Source organism: Fundulus heteroclitus, unplaced genomic scaffold, assembly GCF_011125445.2.
Source record: "Fundulus heteroclitus isolate FHET01 unplaced genomic scaffold, MU-UCD_Fhet_4.1 scaffold_46, whole genome shotgun sequence".
In the NCBI taxonomy this organism is placed as follows: Eukaryota; Metazoa; Chordata; class Actinopteri; order Cyprinodontiformes; family Fundulidae; genus Fundulus; species Fundulus heteroclitus.
This window is the reverse complement of record NW_023396879.1, coordinates 891008-915980: the sequence shown is the minus strand read 5'-3', so window position 1 is coordinate 915980 and position 24973 is coordinate 891008. Positions and strand designations below refer to the sequence as shown.

Below are 24973 nucleotides of genomic sequence, written 5' to 3'. Positions count from 1 at the left end.
AATTTGAAATGCGTTCCGCGGTCCATGCTAACAACAAAAATTACTAGATGTGAATACTGAACATTCACACCAATTTCTTATTGGCCATTTCACAGAATAACATTCCTGCTTTGTTATAAGCAGCACGTCCTGTGACATGACAGGGAAACTAAAACAAAAAAATGGCTAACTTTAACGTTCATTTGTTAATGTTAGATCTCATAATGAAGCCAGGAAGTGTAGTCACTAAAAGCTTGAGGCAGTCAACGTTACCTCTCCATCTTGGAGGCCCAAGATGGAGATGTGTTTTTTTTTTTTGTTTTGTTTTTTTCAGCAGCAGAGCTACTAACGTTACTATATCAGAATTACGTCAGGTCAAACAAAGCAAATATGGATTCGAAATTCAATGCAAGACCGCCGTTAAACCCCTGGAGGGCACCACACTGACGATTTTGGACACAAAAGCACAATGTCAACAAATATGCACCGATTTTAGTAAAAATTACCAAGATATGTAGACATATAAGACAACCATGTTAACAGTTTATTTGCAAAAAAAAGTTGATTTGGGGTCGAGTTATCCTTTAAACCGAGGCTCTTCGGCTCACTATATTGGTTTATTGGTAACAGTTTCCCTTCCCAGTATGGCGGCCGCAGTCGCGTATCGCCGCAGCCCATACAGTTAATGCCACAGTTACTGTTAAGTTCAGCTTCTTACCGTCAGAGTGTCCAGTGTTCTCAATGAGAAATCACTTTTTCCCTTTTCCTCTAACAGGAAACTTCTCTGGCCGTTAGCTTCTCAGTTAGCTCTGATGCTAACTGCTCCCTCGCAGGCTGTCGCTTCTTCTAAAACGGAGACAAATAGCGGTTAAGACGAGCTGCACATGCCGTCAGAGTCTAGGAGGCTTTAGCTTTGTCTCTTACCCAGTTCTCTGGTTGGCAGCTTAAGGCCTCACAAGACAAGTCTACGTTTTGTTTTGGCCACATGTAAAGTTGAACAGCGCTGAACTATGAATGAGCGACAACTTTTTCTCTTCTTGTTCTTCTTTTTCTTCAGATTGCAACCTTAGCTTTTAGGTGCATACCGCCACCTACTGTACCGGAGTATGTAGCATGGGCCCTATCAATGTGACTTAATTTATGTCTACATCTACATATTTACCTGTATATATCTACATGTTTATATTTATATCTATAAATAAAATAAAAAAATATAATAAAATCTATTTATACATCTATCTATCTATCTATCTATCTATCTCTCTCTCTCTCTCTCTCTCTCTCTCTCTCTCTCTCTATATATATATATATATATATATATATATATATATATATATATATATATATATATATATATATATATATATATATATATATATATATATATATATATATATATATATATATATATCTAGAGAGAGAGAGAGGAGAGAGAGAGAGAGAGAGAGAGATAGATAGATAGATAGATAGATAGATAGATAGATAGATGTATCTAGTGTGCGATTTGCAAAAAAAACAGAGGGGGGGGGATCATTTCCTCGATTAATCACATAATGTCGATAGGTAACTCGAGATTAATTGCAAATTAATTGTATGTTTTATCCTTTTATTTCTGAAAGTGTAATAGCCTGTTTGGGCATTTAAATATGCAATTTTGCAATAAATGACACTAATAAAATACATGCTTGTAAAAAAAATATTTTTATTTTGTTATTTTTGAAGGCACTTTTGAGAATTGGAATGAAAACATCCTAGTGCCAAATGTTAAACTCTGGACTATGATGGCTAAATGACTAATCATGACGCCCTGATGTTTACACAATGTGTAAATAAATTTGTAAATAAATACCATGCCGATATATTTTTTTGCCTCTTAAACAAAGATAGACATGGTATTAGGCATTAATAAAAAATTTACATTTCAATAAAGTCATAAGTTTTATTGTTCGTTTTTTCACTCTCCCTCACACACACACACATCTAATTCTGAGCTTTCACACCAACAATAACTTCATTGAATATTTTTGCTTGCTGTTTATATCCATATTCATACAGTTTAAGCCTGGAAAAGGGTTTTAAATTTCCAGGTCATTCCAGTCTTACACTTTGCTTGCAACTGGGTAGGAGCTTAGTACCCTGAAAGAGACTGTTAAGCAACTGTTTAGTAACTCCAGGTCCTTCGTTTGGCAACGTAATTCAGCCTTAGTTTGTCAAATACAGAGAAAACAAATTAATAAGCATTAACGGGTAGCAGGTAAACCGCCCCAAGATGGCGGCCGTAATGCCTGTGCCACGACAGTCAATGCGGGGTCTACTCATATAATATGTCTAGGGTGGTAAGCGTTTCCAGTGTCTCCGTCTGAAACTTCCGGTGAACAACGAGGCGCTAGCAGCGTTAGCTTCCAGGTTTGCTTGTTCATCGTCGGTCAGAAGTCTGTTTTTGCTGTAAACTGAATATTTCAGCGTCTGCAGCAACAATATCTTCGCTTCACCACCAGAGAGCGACTAACTGCTGAAGAAATATTCAGAACCATCGTCCAGGAGGAGGAAGAGACCGAGCATCAGCTCAGACTGCTGGATAGCAGCTGGAGAACCCGAACCGGGTCAGAACCTCCAGGTATGTTAACTGGACGCTGGTCTGGATGAACTAATGCTGGAAAACAGAGAATATTATGAGGTAAGGTTACTGTCAAAATAGACTTGTACATAACAGGATAGTTGTGTCCATATTAGTCAGAAGTTGTGCATAAGTTTAAATTTGGGCTTTATTCTTCATGAACACAAACAGCCGCGGCTGCTTGAGAATACAGATTTTTTTTCTCTGAGAATACTAATTCACAACAGTGGTCTGACGTCACGGTTTTCAAGGCTGGTTAATGGAGCACAGAGTGCCGCATGCGTTCTTCAGACTGACCGTCTCAGAATGCACCGCGGCCGCAGCTTGATTCCAGACAGCGCAAACAGAGCTCACAGTGGTAAGTTAAACATTCCCTTTTCTGCTGCTGTTCTTCAAAAGTACGTTTTCAGATCGTTTGAGGCGAGAACATTATACTTTTAAGCTTCCCTATGTGGCCTGTTTACAGAGTTAGTGCGTAATTTTAATAAAAAGTCAGACGTTGAGCGTCTGTGCCAACTGGTTCAATTTTTCAATTCAATTCAATTTTATTTATATAGCGCCAAATCATGAAACATGTCATCTCAAGGCACTTTACAAAGTCAAGTTCAATCATATTATACAGATTGGGTCAGATTATACAGATTGGTCAAAAATGTCCTATATAAGGAAACCAGTTGATTGCATCAAAGTCCCGACAAGCAGCATTCACTCCTGGGGAAGCGTAGAGCCACAGGAAGAGTCATCTGCATTGTACATGGCTTTGCTGCAATCCCTCATACTGAGCAAGCATGAAGCGACAGTGGGAAGAAAAACCACCCATTAACGGGAAGGAAAAACCTCCGGCAGAACCGGGCTCAGTATGAACGGTCATCTGCCTCGACCGACTGGGGGTTACAGAAGACAGAACAGAGACACAACAAGAGAAACAAAAAAGCACAGAAGCACACATTGATCTAGTAATCTGTTCTACATTAGATGGAAGTAGCGGGTGAGCCGTCTTCTCTGGATGATGTCACAGTTAACAGAACGCCAGACCAGGTGTACCTACTATGAAGAAAAAGAGAGAGAGCAAAAGTTAAAAGCTGAAATGACGACAGTCATTTCAATGTAATACAATGCAAAACTGGAGAACAGTAGACTGAAGAACAGTAGAAATCAGTAGAGTGAGAAAATTAGACCCTGATGTCCTCCACTGGTAGGTTTTTTAAGATTGACAGCCTATTTCCTACTTTTATCTTTAAAAAAACAACATTGAGGATGGTATTAAACGTGTGATCACATTGAAATTGTGACTATTTCTCTGTAAACAATTAAAATGAAAACATAATTTTAATATATTAGTAACAGTAAGGCAGTAGGGTTAAGCTACTTTGTTGCACCTACTAACCTTCACAGCATTGATCATTAATGAAAAGTTATTTCTGTCTGCCCACCTTTACAGTGATTGTTCTATAAATTATGTGCAGTTAGTTCAGCTCATTCTTTCAGTGAAATGGTAAAAATACCAGAGAAGGGAAGCCATTTGTTACATTTACTATACGTCACTAGTTTTACAACACTATGCATTTGACCTTTTCTTTCTTGAGAACTATAATAATCTGCATGTTAACCAAATATAGTTTTATGGTGTGAAAAGGTGAGAATTGAAAAAACAATTATTGTAACATTTGGCATTTTTTATTTACAGGAAGAAACAGAAACTAAATATGTGAGGATAAACACATCTGTGCCAGTCCTCCAAATATTTTTTAATGAAGGGGACCTGAAACCAGCCGTCAGGCTAAACAGGTCCACCATTGTCCTCCTTCAGCTGCTGCCCATCCAGAAGGCCCATGGATGGCCACAGGAGATAGAGGTGCTGGTGACCCTCTGCTGGCTGGTCTGTGGAGCATCCTATAGGGAAACAGCTTGCCAGTAAGATCTCTTACCTTCTTGTCCTTAAATAGAGCCAACAATGACACACAATTGATACATAGATTATATTAATTGGATAGAAGATTAAGATATATCAGCATATTACCTAAATTACAAGTTATCTTTATATTTGGTACAGGTCAAGTGGAGGCACACTACAACAGACACCACACCAAGGTGAGAAAATTGTTGAGCGCGCCTTTGGTGGTCTGATGACACTGACGTTTCATCTTCTTCAGGGCGCTGGAGGTCCGCCTGACGTTTGCCCCAAAAGTAATCGCCGCCTGCTGCATCCTCCACAGTATTAGTATAGAGGCAAGGGACCAGCTAAACGTGGAGGATGAGGAGGTTGACCCAGAGGAGGATGACCATCCCGCGGCTGAAGACAGGAAGCTGCTCCAGCTGGCTGCATGTTTAAGTGAACATGACTACATCTGACCTAACGTAGATCAGTTGGAGTCATGTTCACATGCTGCTTCATTTCATTTTTTTCACCACCTGTAAAAAAACATTAAATAATCAGTAAATGAATTTCCATTCTAACTATTTTTAATTGTATGTTTGTAGGCATTGTCTATTTGTATAAGATGTTAATATAAGTTCTCTTTGTTTTAAACCATGTTAATAATTTGTTGAATATATTTCACCTTGATTCTGTTCCGAAGATAAAACATTTGTCTAAAATAAATGTATTTTTCATATACTGTTACTATTGTTTTCTTTCCCTCTTTCTCCTCTCAATTCTTTGTGTCCTGACTCAGAAGCAGGGGCGAATTTACCATTAGGCGAAACTAGGCAGTTGTCTAGGGCCCCCAACTTCCTGGGGGCCCAGATTATCCAGCCAGGCTTTGATAATGATGTTGTTCCACCAGACTGAGTCCAGCATCATCCACTCTGCTGGTAAGCAGTCAGCACAGTTTACTTCCTGAAGATGACCCAGATCTGGCCAATCAGCTGTCTGATCGTGCACGCTGCTCAATAGTACTGAGAGGACCGCTCCAGGTGAAGAACAGGATCTTGCCAAGAAATGGAGACGGGCGCAGATTTACTTCCAGCTATTATTTCATTCAAATAAAAAATGGAGAACAGATCATGGCTTGTCTATATAACACCTTTGTGTGGTAATTGCAGAGTAATAACAAAAACAGTACTTAAATATTATCCTATGCACCAGAATTATTCAACTAAGTTTGTCTACTGGAGCAAAAGATGCATTACAGTATGTTAGAAAAGTAAAAAGACCACAGACCAGGGAATAAGTTTAAACTGCCGTCTTATTGATGACACTCAGTTGTATTTGTTCATCAATCCTGATGAATCCAATCAATTACTTCAACTACAGGCATGTTTTGATGACATCAAAAGCTGGATGATTTTAAATTTTCTGCATTTAAATTCTGACAAGACAGAAGTTGTAATCTTTGGGCCAGAGTCCTCAAAAAATAAAGTTCTTAATCAATCACTTAATGTGGATGGCATTAACTTGGTCTCTGGTAATGCAGTAAAAAATCTTGGTGTTATTTTTGACCAAGACATGTCATTTAAATCCCATATTAAACAGGTTTCCAGAGTTTCCTTTTTTCACTTCCGGACTATCGGCAAAATTAGAAATATTCTTCAATTATGCATTGCGTGTCGTCATTTCTGTTTGTAACTTTCTGTTCTCTCTCTTTTATCTTCATAGTAGGTACACCTGGTCTGGCGTTCTGTTAACTGTGACATCATCCAGAGAAGACGGCTCACCCGCTACTACCATCTAATGTAGAACATATTACTAGATCAATGTGTGCTTCTGTGCTTTTTTGTCTCTCTTGTTGTGTTGTTGTTGTGTTGTGTTTTGTCCTCTGCTCTGTCTTCTGTAACCCCAGTCGGTCGAGGCAGATGACCGTTCATACTGAGCCCGGTTCTGCCGGAGGTTTTCCTTCCCGTTAATGGGGAGTTTTTCTTCCCACTGTTGCTCTATGCTTGCTCAGTATGAGGGATTACAGCAAAGCCATGGACAATGCAGACGACTCTCCCTGTGGCTCTACGGTTCCCCAGGAGTGAATGCTGCTTGTCAGGACTTTGATGCGATCAACTGGTTTCCTTATATAGGACTGTTACGTCTACCAGGCTCGTTTGGTGGAATAACATTACAAGGAGACCACACAAGGATTTTCTGGTTAAATTAAAACTGAATTTTATTAAATTATACTAAAGAAATAAAAGCCCAAAGAGAGAATACCTGAAATAAGAAACCATAACTAACCAGAAATGGGCAAATGCAAAACAAACCTAACAAAACCAACCATAAGACAAGCTACAAACCAAACCAAATAGGGATCTAAGGAGGGAGAGCAGGAGAGAGCCTCTCCTCTGCTGCATGCAGAGCAGCTTTAAAGCAGCAGAACACCAATCAGGTAAATGCATACCACCTGCAGAAGGCCTGTCTCTCGAACCCTAAAAGGAAAATAAGGCCAGGACTGACTGCAGCCGTAACAGGACATTTTTGACCAATCTGTATAATCTGGCCCAATGTGTATAATATGATTGAACTTGATTTTGTAAAGTGCCTTAAGATGACATGTTTCATGAATTGGCGCTATATAAATTGAATTGATTTATTGAAGAACTTACACACGAGACACTGGACAGCACTTAACACAATTTCAAATGACCTTAACCCTTTTTTGTTAAGCAATTAGGTTTTAACCTTTCGGATTAACCTCTGACTTTTGACTTAATATCAGATTTTAGTATCAGGTTTTAATATCAGGCTCTAGTATCAGTTTGCAACCCTTTTAGTTTGGTTTAGTTCAAATTAGTTCTTAGTACTGTTCAGTTAAGATTTTGATCTATTGATTAACTCAGGCTGATCTAATGACGTACCGCGCACGTGACGTCACCATCTCAAGAGAAATGCCCCTTTTGCCGCTTAGGTAGGACAAACAGGTAGAGAGCGCCCGTAGCCACCAGCCATTACACGTGCAACAGAAACAGCGATATGACCGACTTTGCAGCCGTTAAACTTTCCCAAGACGATGTTCCAGGCGCACGGATTACTGGTCGAACTGTCGAATAACACACCAACCTTCAGCTCAAACCATGGCTTGAGTGTAGAGGGTTTAAAAAGACCGGAAAACGGGCCGAGTTGATTGAACGGTAAGTCGTTTTTTTCCTGCTCGGCGTTCATGGCGTCGTCTGCCGTTTTTTTTTTTCTGTTTGTAATCACCGTCCAGGAATCGGTATATGTTGCCAATAGGTAGCTACAAAACAACTGTTTACATCTCAGAATCTTTCCCCTAAGAAATTCATGGCGAGCAAAGCAGCGGCTGCATCAAGATCACGCTGGGAATCAGCGTCAGCAACAAGTTGTTTCCTCTTTTTAGAGACTGGTGGACTGGTGAAAAGTTGTTGTTTGGGGGCCTTTCTTTTTGCATGGAGCGTACCTCTCCAGCTGAAATGATGACAAAACAAACAATCATGGTCAACTTAGGGACCTAAGCCAATATCGCGAGACAGGATAGACACACAGACATGACAAAAGTGTAACAAAGGATGGCTTGTTTCGTCGTGAGCTGTTCGACGTATGATCAGATTTAAGCTTCAATAAAACACCAAAATACTGTTACCTGTTCACTACTTGATGTCGCTGGAATTGAGTCAGGATGTTCTTCGGTTGTGCCCTTTCCTCCAACAAAATGCTTGCTACATATGTACGTGAATTTGGTAACTTTTTCCGGGTTGAACTGTTGTGTAGGGCGACCGCACCGGTGTACCCAGCGCACACATTTCTCCTTGGCAGTCTTGAAGAAAACATCCTTCATATGCGGCCGATCAGCGTACCTCGAGTCGCTGTTGCACGTTCCATAGCAACAATGTTTAAAAACCATGGTTTTAGATTTGGAAAAAGCAGTCGTTTACCGAGTAAAACCTAGGCTAACGCACGTCTCTTTTACAGCGACACAGCGGCGGACTATGCAAGCTTGCCCTACTGCGTACCACGTGATGTGACGTCATCGTGACGTTACGGTTCTAAAAATAGCTCGCTTGCGGTACCCCATTCACATCAGTGAAGTTTACCTTTCGAGTTTGAGGATTCACGTAGTAAATGTACCCATTTACATTTAGGCAAGGCAAGGCAAGGCAAATTTATTTATATAGCACAATTCAGTACAGAGACAATGCAAAGTGCTTTACATGATTAAAATATTGGAAAATAAAACAGAATAAAAGCAAGTAGGGATAGTGTAGAAACAAAAAAAGAACATTTGAAAACAGTAAAACATTTTAACTTGAACATTCAAAGGCAATTCTAAACAAATGTGTTTTTAATCTTGATTTAAAGGAACTCAGGCTTTCTGCACTTTTACAGTTTTCTGGAAGTTTGTTCCAGATAAGTGGAGCATAGGAACTAAATGCTGCTTCTCCTTGTTTAGTTCTGGTTCTAGGTATGCAGAGTAGGCTGGAGCCAGAAGACCTGAGTGGTCTGGAGGGTTTATACGCTGATAACAAGTCTGTGATGTATTTAGGTGCTAAGCCATTTAGAGATTTATAGACTAACAGAAGTATTTTAAAGTCTATTCTCTGAGATACAGGGAGCCAGTGTAAGGACTTTAGAACGGGGGTTATGTGCTCTACTTTCTTAGTCTTAGTGAGAACGCGGGCAGCAGCGTTCTGGATCAGCTGCAGCTGTCTGATCCACTTTTTAGGCAGACCTGTAAAAACACCGTTGCAGTAATCAATTCTACTAAAAATAAACGCATGGATTAGTTTTTCCAGATCCTGCTGAGACATCAGTCCTTTAATCCTAGAAATGTTCTTCAGGTGGTAGAAAGCTGACCTTGTAATTGTCTTTAGATGCTTTTGGAGGTTCAGGTCTGAGTCCATCACTACTCCCAGATTTCGGGCCTGATCAGTGGTTTTTAGCTGAAGCGACTGAAGCTGTGTGCTAACTTTTGATCTCTCCTCTATTGGTCCAAATATTATTACTTCTGTTTTGTTTTTGTTCAACTGAAGAAAATTTTGACACATCCATGCATTGATTTCTTCTAGGCATTTACTCAGTGCTTGAATTGGTTCATAGTCACCTGGTGACATGGTGATGTAGAGCTGTGTGTCGTCTGCATAGTTATGGTAGCTGATGTTGTTATTTTTTATTATCTGGGCTAGAGGGAGCATGTAGATATTGAAGAGGAGGGGACCCAGGATGGACCCTTGGGGAACCCCACATGTGATTTTTGTAATCTTCGATGTAAAGTTACCTACTGATACAAAAAAGTCCCTGTCCTTTAAGTAAGATTTAAACCAGTGGAGAGCTGTACCAGAAAGGCCGACCCAGTTCTCCAGGCGCTCTAACAGAATGGAGTGATCAACAGTATCAAATGCTGCACTGAGGTCCAATAGTACCAGCACGGTGGTTCTTCCACAGTCTGTATTTATATGGATGTCATTAAAAACCTTGATAAGGGCGGTCTCTGTACTGTGGTGAGCACGGAAACCTGACTGGAAACCATCAAAGCGGCTGGTCGTTGTTAAGAAGGTGTTTAATTGTTGAAATACAACTTTTTCAATAATCTTACTGATAAAGGGGAGGTTTGAGATGGGCCTGTAGTTCTGGAGTAGAAGTTTGTCTAAATTGTTCTTTTTCAGCAGTGGTTTGATAATTGCTGTTTTTAGGGACTGGGGGAAAACACCTGACAGAAGGGACGCGTTTATTATCTGAGTCAAATCAGACGCTATTACAGGTAAAACTTTTTTAAAGAAAGCTGTGGGTAGAACATCAAGGCAGCTGGAGGAGGAACTTAACTGCTGAATGATCTGCTCTAAGCTTTTGTGGTTTATTTCGCTGAAATGGGACATTTTGTCAGAAATAGTTCCAGCTGAATAAAGCATTGGTTCTGGTGTTGATATGGTAGTACAAAGTGATCCTCTAATTTTTAGGATTTTTTCAGTAAAGAAGTTAGCAAATTCGTTGCAGGCCCTGGTGGAGTGGAGTTCGGAAGTCACGGACACAGGAGGATTTGTTAGCCTGTCAACTGTGGAAAATAAGACATGAGTATTATTAATGTTTTTCTTGATGATCTCAGAGAAGAAAGATTCTCTTGCATTTTTCAGTTGTAAGTTATATCTGTAAAGTCTCTCTTTATAGATGTCGTAGTGAACTAGGAGTCTATTCTTTCTCCACCTGCGTTCAGCTTTTCGACATTCCCTTTTTTCACTTCTAACTGATGGAGCATTTCTCCAAGGAGATTTTTTCTTCCCGGGAAAAAACTTCACTTTGACTGGAGCAATGCAGTTAATGATGTCTGAGACTTTAGACTGAAAGTTATCTACTAGCTCATCTACTGAGTTGCAGCCCAAGGTTGAAGTATCAGAGTAAGCTTGAATAAAAGTTTCCGCGGCATTGTCCTTAAAGGTGCGTTTTCTTACGATGTCCCTTTGGCTAAATGAGTCGCTGGTAATTATGCTTTCAAAGGTAACAGAAAAGTGATCGGATAAGGCAACATCAGTTACATTGACCTGTGAAATCTTTAGACCTTTAGTGATGATCAAGTCTAAAATATGTCCCTGTTTGTGTGTTGGCTGTTTAACGTGTTGACTTAAACCAAAGTTTCTAAGTGTGTCACACAGTTCTTTTGCACTTCTGTCTTCAGGGTTGTCAACGTGAAAGTTGAAGTCTCCAACAATAATTAAACAGTCATAATCAACACATATCACAGACAGCAGGTCACTAAAATCATTAAAAAAGTTTGATGTGGACTTAGGAGGCCTGTACACATTCAGAAACATAGTTCGTACCGGGCCCTTTACCTGGAGAGCCAAATGTTCAAAAGAGTCAAATTTTCCTAAAAACACCTTTTTACACTTTAGTGAATCATTAAACAATGTTGCTACTCCTCCACCTTTCCTTTGCTGTCTGCTCTCACAAAGAAAACTGTAGTTTGGAGGAGTCGACTCCATCAGTATAGCTGCTTCACTAAATTCATGCAGCCATGTTTCTGTTAAAAACATTACATCAAGATCATTGTCAATAATGAAGTCATTAATTAAAAGGGATTTTCCTGACAGAGATCTAATATTTAATAAACCCAGTTTATATGACTTAGTGGTTGATGATGTCTCTGTGACAGGTTGCATCTGACAGTTTATGATTTTTAAGTATTTGTTCCTGTTTATCCTTTTGTTTTTCTTATTTCTGCCACGTATTATCACAGATATTCCATAATCTCCGGCGAAAGGCCCCGGCTGATGCTGGGAACTCTCATGTCTGATAAACGTGTGGCCAGGGCCCAATCTGTATCACAGCGAAGTAATTTGGAGTTCCTCAGTACCAGAGTGTTCTGTGATACGTGGAGGAGGAGGATCTGAGGCTCTGAGGCCTTTGGAGAATCCTGGTTTATTCACAGCAGAATGGCTATGTGGAGAGGATGTCATCTGTAGGCCAATCTTAAATACTTTGTTCATGTTATGAGAAAATTCCAGAAAAGGAACTTCTGGGCTTTGTGGAGAAGAAGGGGAGGCGGGTCCAGTCTGGACCGGTGTTTGTGAAGATGGAGGTTCTTGGTCCTTTCGTTGTCCTGCTGAGATCTGGGATGAATCGTCCTGTAGCTCTGACAACGCCTCATTCTGTGTCATCTTTCTGGCCATCTTTATCTTGGCTTGTTCGGGCTGCACTGGGCTTATCATTTGTTTTGGCACTGGATGTTCCTTGTTTTGGGACAAAGCTGATGACGCATGGTTCACAGAATAGAAGATGTTTGAAATCAGCCGTTTTGCACCTGACCTATTTAGAGAGAAACAATCTCTGTTGAACAGATGTCTTCTTTCCCAAAATATGTTAAAGTTGTCTATGAAGGTTACAGTTGTTTCTTTGCATGTTTTTTCCAGCCATTTGTTTAGCATCAGAATTCTGGAAAAAATCTCGTCTCCGCAGTTAGCGGGTGAGTGAGGCCCGCTAAGAAGAACCTTGACATTCAGGCCATCAACAAGTTTCAACAAACGAATGTAATCCTCTTTTAATACTTCTGATTTTCTTATCCTGTTGACGTCCGTCAGGGCTTCAGCTTGTATTATGAGGTTTTCCAAGGTCGGACGTTTTCTCAAGATCCTTGGAAGGTCTGTCTGAAGGATGTCTGTTAAATCAGACACCAGGCCACAGTTCCCGTCGTTATAAATCAACACCTCTGTATTTTTCTTGTTACAGAAATGTTTAATCCCCCTTACAGAACCATTGCATAATATCAGGGTCCTTGGCCCTGTGGCATGTCTTTTCTCTGATGTCTTAGAACGAAAATCGTTGACATACCTCTGGTTTTTGTCCTCCTGGGTCACATTTTGGAGCGGAGCGAATCTGTTTCGTAAAGGAATTCCAGCATTTCCAGCAGGTTTACTCCTATCATTTGTTGTGGGAACAGCCCGCTGTTGTTTTACTTGTCCTGGGACATCTCTCTGTAGTCTCGGCCAGTTTTCTTTGTCTAGGCGTGGGGTTCGTTGGTCCTTTGGTCTTGCACCCAGAGTGGTCCAGGGATTCTCATTTTCCTCAGGGAACTGTTTGTTCGCTGAGTCGCTGGGCTGGTGGTCACCGCTCGGAATCACGGGCAGGGTCGTATCATTTCCATTCGCGGCGTTTACATCATAATTCACTTCAAGTCGACAGATTTTCAGTTCCATAACAGCTATCTTCTGTAAAAGCTTGTCAAAGTCCATTGTGTTGAAGGAGGGCATCTTTTCAAAATCCAAATCAAAAAATAAGTAAAAGAAAATAAAAAGAAAATAAATAAATAAAAACTAAATCCAACTTTCTGTGGTTTAGGTTAGGAGATAAAAAGGAGATAAAAAGTAAAAGGCAGGAAAATGCAAGCAAGCAGAGAGCAGAGAAAAAAGCGTCCGAACAGGCTGAGAGGCAGATAGCAGTCTTTTATACAAAAAGTAAATAGCATAACAAACAAATACCATTTACAATTTGTTGCACTTAAAAAAAAAATACAAAGGTTATAAAACTAAAATGATTCAGCAAAAGACTGAATAAATTGGTACTACAAGACCAAAAGAAAAGAGTCCTCTTCTCTCCTATCTGCTTTTCTTTTTGCAATAAGCAACTTAGGTTTCACCAAGAGTCCGCTGCAGCTTTGCAGAAAGTGGATGAATCCTACCAGTTCAGAAGCAATGTGCACCGACCAATAGAGGCGCTTTTACTCAGGTAGTTGCACAGTTCAGAAGGTCACAGGGTGGCTCGCCATCTAGCTTCAACCTCGTGGTTTCCAAGTCGGTGTCAGTTGAATGTTTCTCCAACCCACTCAAAATGGCTCATTGTAACAACATAAAATGTGCATAAATACCAACATAAATAACCAGGTAGCTTTAAATAAAAATTGTCCAACTCCCGTCTCAATTGCGGTTCTTAAAATGGCTGCTGAACATCATAGTGTAGTGATGCACTGTGATGTTTAGTTTTAGCTTATATTTGCACCATGTGCTTCAAGTTTTACCATAAATCAACTTAAAATCACTACCTCGGCTTTACATATTCACAAAATCATAAATACATTGCACATATCTTTTTTTCCTTTTTAAAGGATTAGTACGATTTCCAACGTACTAATCGTCTCCACACAGGGACAGGTCGAGTACGTCAAATATTTTCTTCACAAAATCCAACAAAATTGGCTTCTAACAACTTAAGGTTCTTCACCCTCCTCTCTCAAAGTTTTAGCCCGCTCTGCAAAAACCACACACTCTTCCAGCAAAGAAAAAAAAAAACTTTGAACAATCCGATTGGTGGTTGCTGGTCACCTGGGTCACGCAGCAACGTGCCCTTCGAAATAAAAGTCCAAATGCATTTTAAACCCAAAATAACTCATGAAATAACATACTGAATGAAATAAAATATTACAGATGTTTTTAATGAATTGTTAACCATATTACCATATTTATTGATGGATTTCCTTTTAACCAATTTATTTATTTTGATAACTAAGTAAACCTGGGTTATATCTACTAGAAAAGGGAACAAAAGAAAACATAGAGCAAAACAACAAGAAAAGGGATAAGAGGGGGACAAAAGGTAGAATAATGTATGTATATTCTATTAAAATGTCTGTATCTGTATAATGGATCTGTTTTATGTGTTGTCTTCACAATTCAGAGGGCCCCATGCCTTTCTTTGCATAGGGCCCCAAATTTCCTAAATCCGCCCCTCCTCAGAAGAAACTCATTTAGAATCAAAATCAGACATACTTTAATAATCCCAGAGGGAAATTACTTGAATAGGAAAAACATAGATTTTATTTATTTTTTATATATTTTATATGCTACTGTCATCCATTTACAATTTATTCCAGCAAGTATTGAGGACTTTTAATTAAAATTACGCACTAACTCTGTAAACAGGCCACATAGGGAAGCTTAAAAGTATAATGTTCTTGCCTTAAACGATCTGAAAACGTACTTTTGAAGAACAGCAGCAGAAAAGGGAATGTTTAACCTACCGCTGTGAGCTCTGCGCTGTCTGGAATCAAGCTGCAGCCGCGGTGCATTCTGAGACGGGTCAGTCTGAAGAGCGCATGCGCGGCTCCTATCTTCGCACTCTGTGCTCCATTAACCAGCCTTAGAAATCGTGACGTCAGACCACTGTTATGAATTCGTATTCTCAAGCAGTCGCTGCTGTTTGTGTTCATGAAGAATAAAGCACAAATTTAAACTTGAAATTTGTATATATTAGTTATTGAAGATGTAACTATTTATACTGTATGTTATATCTTTTGAATGCGATTTCAATTATTATGAGTTTACAAATGTTTGTTATGCACAACTTCTGACTAATATGTACACAACTGTCCTTTCATGTACAAGTCTATTTTGACAGTAACCTTACCTCACAGAATATGATCAGGAACTAGTTGATGATGCAGAGGTGCGTTCACACCTTGATTATACAGACCCGGCTGCAGAAACAAATTTCAGGGGGGCATTCCATTTTTTCAGGGGGGCACACCGTCCGTCCGTCCGTCTTCTTCCGCTTATCCGGGGTCGGGTCGCGGGGGCAGCAGCTTCAGTAGGGGGGCACACTTTTTCAAAAAATATTTTATATGCTTCGGGCTGAACAGTCGCTCTGTGACCACTCCTACAGTCAGTGGTGAGAAAGTAACTCTTAATAAAATCCCAAAATGTAAAAAAAATTACAAACCAATAGTGTAGTCGGTGTTGCAAATTAGGCAGGTTTCCACCTAATTAGGCTTTTTGGAACACATTGAACTGAACAAAAATATCTTATGGGTATGTTGTAAAAATTTGGGAAGCTTTTCACAACATTTATTGGGCTTTTAGAAAGAATTACTAACAGTATATTAAAAAAATAAAACTTTTAATAAATTCCCATCTCCATGAACTCATTTTACTGGTCAATTAATTTTTGAAATGAGTCGAATTTAGCATCATCAATGAATAATAGTTATAACGAATAATATTGATTAATAGTTCTAATAAAACAAAAAAAGAATAAGTGTTAATCAAGTGTCACTATGAAACTGTAATGGTCAATGTAAACGCCCCTAGAGGGGTTGAGTTCTACTGATTGACTTAAAAATATTTCATGACTGTGTGAAAGAGAAATGTTTGAGCTATATACTGTAAGATAAATTAAGTTTATATTATTGATATTGATTTTTACATCTACCGGCCAACTTGGCTAGTGAATAAGGAAGTTAATTTCGGATTCTGATTGTGTATGTATATTGAGGTCCAACTAAGTGGGAAGTTAACAAATTTCTTTTAAATTGAAATACATCTGTATTAAGAGTGAAGCTCATTACAGCTACAGTATAAAGTAATATTCAAGTCACATAAGTTAGAAATTTGAAGGGGTATTTTGCAATTTAAAAAGAGCATTTAGTAACATTTAACCAGCCGTAAAAGATGACTGACAAAGATCATAAAGAACTCTCTATCAAGTACTGAAGTGGAGGAAAATGATACTGAGCAAATCTCAGAACAACAGACTGTGGAAGAGTTAGAACGTTAACCGAAAAGGGTAAATCTGATAGCAAAGTGTCAGGTCTATTCTGTGTAAATTCTGTGTAAATTTCCTTTCATTAATTTGCAGCCTCTGTGAGGGCTACCAGTTCTGCAGCTTTTGCAGAGTATTTGATTGCAGTTTTTCTGCTTTTAAGACTTTTGTTGCTGTAACAACAGCATAACCTGTCTGTGTTTTAACATAGTTGTCTTTTCTTGATGAGCCATCTATGAAAAGAGTTTGTCCCTCGGTTAAGGGTCGATCTTTTAGATCTGGTCTGGATTTTGTCAACTGTTCAGCTATTTGTTGACAGTCATGTTTGCTGCCGACCGCGATAAGGCGCAGGCCACACTATCTAGTTTAGATGAAAAGTAAGCAATTGGCTTAATTTTTGCACCGTGCTGCTGTACTAAAACAGAGGTCATGTAATGGCCTTTGCAGTCTACCATTTGAATAAACTGTTTATTGTAATCCGGCAACGCTAGAGCAGTGCTGGAAACTAAGGCCTGTTTTAGATCACAAAAGGCACAGAAAATTGACATTTTCAATTCTTGTTCATACATTAGTTTTTGTAGAGGCCCTGCTTTTTCCGAGTAATTTGGGTTCTTCTTTCTACAGTAGTTCGTGAGGCTTAAAAAAAAGGACATAATTTGCGCTTTCGTTACAAATTTCGTTATAGCTGTCTTCCTTTCCTCTAGGACGGTTCTGCCTTGTGCACTCAGGTTATGACCTAAATATTTCCCACACTGTTTTGCATTGAAGTTTGTTTTTGCTGATTTGTCCACTGGCACAGAAAAGAACGCATTGATGATGTCGACAACTGTGTAATATGTTGAATCTGGTCTTAAAGTATGCACAATACACTGTTTGTTTTTGTTTTGAAAAAAACAACACGTGAGGAAAAATGCATTCTGTTAAACCTCTTTAGTATTTCTGCCAAGATTATTCCTGCTACTGGTGCTTTGAGCATCTGAGTAGAGGTAATCCACTGTTATTGTTGCCGGTGCACATTTTTCAACTTGTTTTTCATAGCTCGTACTCTCTGGCTGTTTTTGTACCTGAGAGTGATATTTATTTATTTATTAAATAAAATAAATAAATAAAAATGTAATTTCTTTCCTGTTTACCAGTAAATTGATTTCTGGTTTAATTCCCCCACCAAAAATAGTTCATAAAGTTTTAGCATTACTTATTCCTAACGGGGTTCTTTTACATTTTTCTCTTTTCTTCTCTTTTCCTCGGTTAGTCATGCTAAATGATTCCTCCTTTGCTTTGGATTAGGACAATCTCTGCCGATGTGTCCCACTTGTCCACACTCCCAACAATCATCAGATACTTTATGACGACCGTGGAACCTTCCTCTGCCTCCTCTGCCTCTGCCCCTGCGTCTGTTATCGGGCTGGCCTCTATGGCCTTGATAAAACACTTCTTCTTCTGAGAGGAAGGTGTCTGATTTTGCTTTGGTTTTTTGTCGTTCTTTATCTTTAATTACTTTTTCTGCATGGAGTGCATGATTAATGTACTCTTCTGGTTTACCAGACGCCATGCCTATGTAATGTCGATTTACCCATTGCTGTATTGCGTTACTTGAGCCTGCATGCAGAGCGTTCTTTAACTGCTGCTGATAAGGACTTTGGGCGTTTTGTTCCTCATTCAGACATGAATGTATTTTGAACACAGCGGTCATCCTTACTCTGTATTCATCAAAACTTCCATCTGTTTTTTCTTTGGTTCTTCCTATTTTTATTTTTATTTTAACATGACCTTGGTCTACGGGCCCTGTTTCATTATCATCCTTTTTCTTATTTCTTTGCTCTTTTTCTCTGGATTTTGCTACTTTTTCCCACCATTCTAAATCCTGCCGTCCTTCTTTTGCCATTTTGTGTTAATCATTTTTGCACTTCTTTGTTATTTTGTCTTTTAATTCTGCAATTTTTTGGGAATTGAGGCGTTCCTCAAATCCATATTTCTCAATCCACCTATTTAAATGTTTATTTTTGCCGGGATCTTTACTTTGTACAAATTTCCAGTCACTGCTGGTTAATCCTTCCCTTAATTTGCTTGAGCTTTTTCCCATTTTGAATCAATTTGGACCAGTGTGTTTAATACCTAGGGTATTATAAACACTGGGGTTTGTTTATCAGCAGGACAATACTAAAAACTATTGTGGTAATTTCTGCTTCAACCTTTTCAGGTGAGAAATTCTTGCCTTTGCATCCACAAAAGCCGTATTGTACTTTTCCTGCTGTTTTAGTATGGAATAATAAACCTAGTGGTTATATTGTTCTCAATCACACTCTGTCACACTTTTATGGCCTATTTAATTGAGATGACAAATATCCTACATTTACCACAGACAATTCCGGGGGCCTGCTCCCCTGGTAGGAACTTATTTTACTCTATTTTGTCATCTTCACTCAGGTTTTTGTTTTTATTGAAAAAACCTACTTACGAAATTTACAGGACTCCGCCGTCCTCCTTTGTGCCTTAATCCCTCGGATCACCGTCAACCTTCAGAATCCTAGGGGACGGAATGAAACCCAGTCCCGTTAAAGGGTCTGAAGGACTCTTCAGTCCTGCTGTGGCCACAGTCTTTCTGGATTTCACCCGCGTCCACCAGTATCTTCAGGTATGTTGGTATCCGGCTCGAAGGACCAAGTTAATGTCAGGTCTATGCACCTAGAACATCATACAAACAGGGAAAGAAAGGCACAAAGACAATTAGTTTGGTTTCATTCTCGAGGAGAGTAGGAAGAGACCGCACAGTTACAATCTCCAACCCACTCTGCCGGTCTTCAGCGTTCTCCTCGGTTTTATTAAGAAAGGGGCGTGTCCCTAGTTACAATGACTGAGGCTGTACTGAGGGGTGAGGGAACAGATAGTTACAGCCTCCGTTGTCAACAAAGATACACAGCTGAGTAATCACGTTCAGTCAGCACATAATCTTGTAGCTGAGTCTTCTAGTTTCAGGAAGGGAAGAAACAGAGTCTCTTCTGGTTCTTCACAGGGGACATGATTAAGCTATCATGTGAGTAATATGATTATATCAGAAGCTTATATTACTACATCATAACAAGATAAATTGGTTAATGAAGTATAAACATTAATCCCAACACAAAGAAAGATTGATTTCTAACCCCATGCTACAAGGAGTTAAAATCAAGAATGAAATCTTGTTTTAGAATATGATTTTTAAAACATACTATTAATCAATCCCCATTAATCAAATCTAAGCCTTAGGGAGCCTCATCATTCACTACATTAATGGTGTTGTATTGTTCTTCATTCCCCAGGCCTTCCTCAGCATCATGTCTGCTATTTGGCACACTCACACGGACGACCTTCTCAAAACTGAAGAGAGGAACTCCAACATTGATCCCATGATATCAAACGCTATGGAAATAAAAGAAGAACAGGGAGAACCAGAAACACAGCAGATGAGGGAGCCAAAAGGAGAACCTGAACCCATTACAACAGAACATATTCAACTGTGGGTCTTTGAGAATGAATGTCAGCCTTTAGTGAAGCAGGAGCCTCACACCTCTATGGTGATTTCTGCTTACGAGGAAATATTCCCCAATGTACCAGAACTGCACCAGGTGATGGAAGTAAAGAATGATCCAGAACCTGTACAGATTAAAGAGGAACCTGAACCTGTTATAATTAAAGAGGAACCCGAACCAGTGAAGATCAAAGAGGAACAGGAGTATCTCTGCAGTAATCAGGGTGACGATCAGCTGAAGAAGGAGACAGACAACTGTGTGGTGATTCCTACTTATGAGAAAAAGAGCAAGGGTGAACCGGAACAAAACAAGAACCATCTGCTCTCTGGAAACTGTCCTGAAGCTGAGACTCAACATCAGACAGGGAGCAACCTGAAAGACTCGGGATCAAATAAAGATCTGCAGCCAGAGAAGAGACATCAGGACACCAGAAATCACAGGGACAGTGTGGACAATTCAAAACCAAATAGTCATAAAGAAGATTCAGCTTGCTGTCAAATATGTGGTAAATGTTTCAGGACACAAAAATACTTGTCTGTGCACATTAGAATCCACAGAGGTGAGAAGCCGTATCCTTGTGAAGTGTGTGGTAAATCTTTTATCCTCGCAGATCAATTGAAAAAACACAAAAAAACTCACACAGATAATAAGCCTTATTCTTGTGAGTTGTGTGGAAAATCTTTTAGAACAAAGGCTATTTTGGATCGTCACCTTATATCTCACACAGATGAAAAGCCTTATCCTTGCAAGTTTTGTGATAAAGCTTTTCGACATAATCACAATTTGAAATGTCACCTAAGAACTCATACAGGTGAAAAACCTTATTCTTGTCATTTGTGTGAAAAGTCTTTTAAACAAAGTAACGATTTGTCTCGTCACCTTAGAACCCACACAGGTGAAAAGCCTTATTCTTGTAAGTTGTGTGATAAATCTTTCCAACAAAATGGCAGTTTGACTCGTCACCTTAAATCTCACTCAGATAAAAAGCTTCATTCTTGTCATGTGTGTGAAAAGTCTTTCAGACAAAGTAGCCATTTGACTAGTCACCTTAAAATTCACACATGTGAAAAACCTTATTCTTGTCATTTGTGTGATAAATCTTTTCGAAAAAATCAAAATTTGACTATTCACCTAAAAATTCACACAGCTGAAAAACCTTATTCTTGTCATTTGTGTGATAAATCTTTTCGACAAAGTAAAAATTTGACTACTCACCTTAGAACTCACACAGGTGATAAGCGTTATTCTTGTAAGTTGTGTGATAAATCTTTTGGATTAAGTCATCATTTGACTAATCACCTTAGTACTCACACAGGAGAAAAGCCTCATTCATGTAATTTGTGTGGAAAATCTTTTCGACTCCGTCACTTATTGACTTCTCACCTTAAAACTCACACAGATGAAAAACCTTATTCTTGTGAATTTTGTGACAAATCTTTTAGATCGAAGGCTAATTTGATTCGTCACCAAAGATCTCACACAGGTGAAAAACCTTATCCTTGTCATTTGTGCGAAAAGTCTTTTAAACAAAGTAATGATTTGACTCGTCACCTTAGAACCCACACAGGTGAAAAGCCTTATTCTTGTGATTTATGTGTCAAATCTTTTAGAACAAAGGCTGTTCTGGAAAGTCACTATAGAACTCACACAGGGGAGAAGCCTTTTACTTGTGCATTGTGTGGCAAATCATTTAAAATAAATTATGCTTTGACTTGTCACCTTAGGATCCACACAGGTCATAAGCCTTATTCTTGTGATTTGTGTGGAGCAACTTTTAGATGCAGCAGTCATTTGGCTCATCACAGAAGAACTCGCACGTGTGAGAAGCCATAAAGACAAGGCAAGTTTATGTATAAAGCACTTTAGTAACAAGACGATTCAAAGTGCTGTACATGAACAAAAAAAGTGTTACAGAATAAAAAATAGCATTAAAGATGAAAGCACATTGCACTGGAACAGTAGCAGCAGGTCAGATACAGTATAAGACAAGTTGGACTACAAACTTCAACATTAACAGTTAAAGGTAACTCTAAATAAATAAGTTTCAAACCTTGATTTAAAGGAACTCAGGCTTTCAGAATTTTACAGTCTTCTGTGAGTTTGTGCCAGATAAGTGGAGCATCAAAACTAAATGCTGCTTTTCTGTGTTTTGTTCTGGCTCTGGGTTTGCAGAGTAAATTTGAGCTACAAGACCTGGAGAGTTGATGCACTGATAACAAGTCTGTGATGTATTTAAGTGCTATGCCATTCAGGGATTTATAGACTAACAGTTGTATTTTAAAGTCTATTCTATGAGATCCAGGGAGACAGTGGAAGGACTTCAGAACCGGGTCCATGTTCTCTACGTTCTTAGTCTTAGTAGGACCCAGGCAGCAGTGTTCTGGATCATACTTTTTGCAGATCTTGCTGAGACATCAGTTCTTTAATCCTGGAAATGTTCTTCAGGTGACAGAAGGCCCATTTTGTAATTGTCTTTAGATGCTTTTGAAGATTCAGGTCTGAGTCCATCACTACACCCAGATTTCGGGCCTGATCAGTGGTTTCTAGCTGAAGCAGCTTCAGCATGTAGTCTAAAAATTATTATTTCAGTTTTGTTTTTATTCAACTGTAGAAAATGTTGTCTCATCTATGCATTGATTTCTTCTATTTCCTCAGAGCCTGAACTGGTTCATAGTCACCTGGTGACATGGTGATGTAGAGCTGTGTGTCGTCTGCATAGTGATGGTAGCTGATGATGTTTTATGATCTGAGCTAGAGGGAGCATGTAGATATTGAATAGGAGGGGACCCAGGATGGACCCTTGGGGAACCCTGAATGTGATTTCCTTTTTAATAAGATTTTAACCAGTAAAGTGCTGTACCGGAAAGACCAACCCAGTTTTCCAGGCGCTCTAACCCTACAGAGTGATCGACAGTGTTAAATGCTGCACTAAGGTCCAATAGAACCAGCACTGTGGTTCTTCCACAGTCTGCATTTATATGGATGTCATTACACACCTTGATAAGGGCGGTCTCTGTACTGTGGTGAGCATGGAAACCTGACTGGAAAACGTCAAAGTGGCTGGTCATTGTTAAGAAGGTATTTAAAGGTAGAGGTACCGATTTTTCTAGGACTTTCCCCAAGTCCCTTTTTGAATAACTGCATGTGCAAGACCGTCTCACCTGCAGGCCTGCAGCTCCCACAGACATTGATTTTTTTAACCTCCTTTTTCTGGATACATAATGTATTGAGTACTGTCAGGATGGAATGACAATTTTACCAAATGTAACAAAAAGTATTTCTGTACAGGATTACCAACTTAAAGCTTTAATTGTTGAAACAGTTTTTTCAATTATCTTACTAATAAAGGGGAGGTTTGAGATGGGCCTACAGTGTGTCCCAATTGTTATTTTTCAGCAGTGGTTTGATAACAGTTGTTTTTAGAGACTGGGGGAAAACACCTGACTGGGGGTTTGTGTTAGTTATTTGAGTCAAATCAGATGCAATGACAGGCAGAACTTTCTTAATGCTGTATGTAGAACATCATGGCAGAAGGAAGAGGAACTTAGCTGGTGTACGATTTCTTCTAAGCTTTTGTAGTTTATTTGGCTGAATTGGGACATTTGGTCAAGATAAGTTCTAGTTGGATACAGCTTTGGTTCTGGAGTTGATATGGATGTACAGACTAATCCTCTAATCTTTTGGAGGTTAGCAAATTTGCTGAAGGCCCTGATGGAGTTGAGTTCAGAAGCCACAAACACAAGAGCATTTATTAACCTGTCGACCATGGCAAATAAGGCACGAGTATTATTAATGTTTTTGTTAATAATCTCAGAGAAGAAAGATTCTCTTACATTTTTTAGTTGTAAGTTATATCTGTAAAGTCTCTCTTTATAGATGTCATAGTGAACCTGGAGTCTAGTCTTTCTCCACATTCGTTACGCCTTTCCACACTCCCTTTTTTCACTGCTAACTGCTGGAGCATTTCTCCAATCAGATCTTTTCCTCCCAGAAACAACTTTCACTTTAACCGGAGCAATGCAGTCAATGGTGTCTGAGACTCTAGACTGAAAGTTATCTACTAGTTCATTTACTGAGTTGCATATTGAAGTAGAAGAGTGAGCGAGGATAAAAGTTTCTGTGGCATTGTCCTTTTAAAGATGCATTTTCTAATTATGCCCCTTTGATTAAATGAGTAACTGGGAATGATGCTTTGAAAGGTAACAGAAAAGTGATCAGATGGGTCAACATCAGTTACATTGACTTTGGAAATGTTTAGACCTTTAGTGATGATCAGGTCTAAAATACGTCCCTGTTTGTGTGTTGGCTGCTAGACGTGTTAAGACGTTGAGGTTATCTTCTGCTTATGTTATTAGTCTTTTATTGCATGGTCTCTAATGCATTTTAATTATATCCAATTTCTCTGTTATGTTTGTTTCCTTAATATAGCATTTTTAATGTTTTTAAAAATAAAGTTTCCAAGTGTGTCACATAGTTCTTTTGCACCTCTGTATTCGGTATTGTCAATTTATGTTAAAGTCTGCCACAATAATTAAACAGTTGTTATCAACACATATCACAGATATAAGGTCATTAAGATAATTTAAAAAGTTAGATTTGGACTTAGGAGGCCTGTAAACATTAAGAAACATAGTGTGTACCTGGCTCTTTACCTGGAGAACCAAATATTCAATAGCCAAATTTTCCTAGAAACACCTTTTTACATTTTACTGAATCACTCCTCCACTTTTCCTTTTGCTGTCTGCTTTCACAAGAAAAATTGTAGTTTGGAGGCTTTGACTCTATCAGAATAGGTGCTTCATTAAATTCATGTAACCATGTTTCTGTTAAGAACATAAGATTAAATCTGGTAAAATCTAGTATTGGTTTGAAGAGTCTTCTATTATTACAGAAGTCCACAATAGAAACACCACATTATTCAGCAAAGGAACCTGGGTCAGCCGCAGCCAGGTCAATTCTTTAACAAAT

At 39.0% G+C, this 24973-nt stretch overlaps 3 protein-coding genes and 1 long non-coding RNA gene across 4 annotated transcripts in view; 2 read left to right on the top strand and 2 right to left on the bottom strand.

The window, feature by feature from the left end:
* LOC105924521 (gastrula zinc finger protein XlCGF57.1) overlaps nt 1–24973 on the bottom strand; it is a 123862-nt gene that overhangs the window by 16578 nt on the left and 82311 nt on the right. The window lies entirely within an intron of this gene.
* On the bottom strand, nt 739–1061 carry LOC118560621. The gene is made up of 2 exons (XR_004929477.1): nt 904–1061; nt 739–825 (listed from the first exon to the last, which is right to left on the bottom strand). It is a non-coding gene; the product is annotated as an uncharacterized LOC118560621 (long non-coding RNA).
* The window catches only part of LOC105924617 (zinc finger protein 271), a 42531-nt gene continuing 19865 nt past the window's right edge, over nt 2308–24973 (top strand). The window contains exons 1-2 of the mRNA XM_036131843.1: nt 2308–2385; nt 2478–2596. The gene's annotated coding sequence lies outside the window, so the exon portion shown is untranslated. The remainder of the gene's footprint in view (nt 2386–2477; nt 2597–24973) is intronic.
* Nucleotides 2555–22282, top strand: LOC110368176 (zinc finger protein 260). Its single transcript, XM_036131866.1, has 2 exons — nt 2555–2656; nt 19796–22282. The coding sequence occupies exons 1-2, from the start codon at nt 2630–2632 to the stop codon at nt 21836–21838; spliced, it is 2070 nt and encodes a 689-aa protein (XP_035987759.1). The 5' UTR covers nt 2555–2629; the 3' UTR covers nt 21839–22282.

Bases quoted from the DNA above. Each gene is read 5' to 3' on its own strand.
- LOC110368176 (XM_036131866.1), top strand. From the start codon at position 2,630: ATGCTGGAAAACAGAGAATATTATGAG. The intron at 2,657-19,795 runs GTAAGGTTACTG...TTCATTCCCCAG, and splicing joins AAAACAGAGAATATTATGAG to GCCTTCCTCAGCATCATGTC.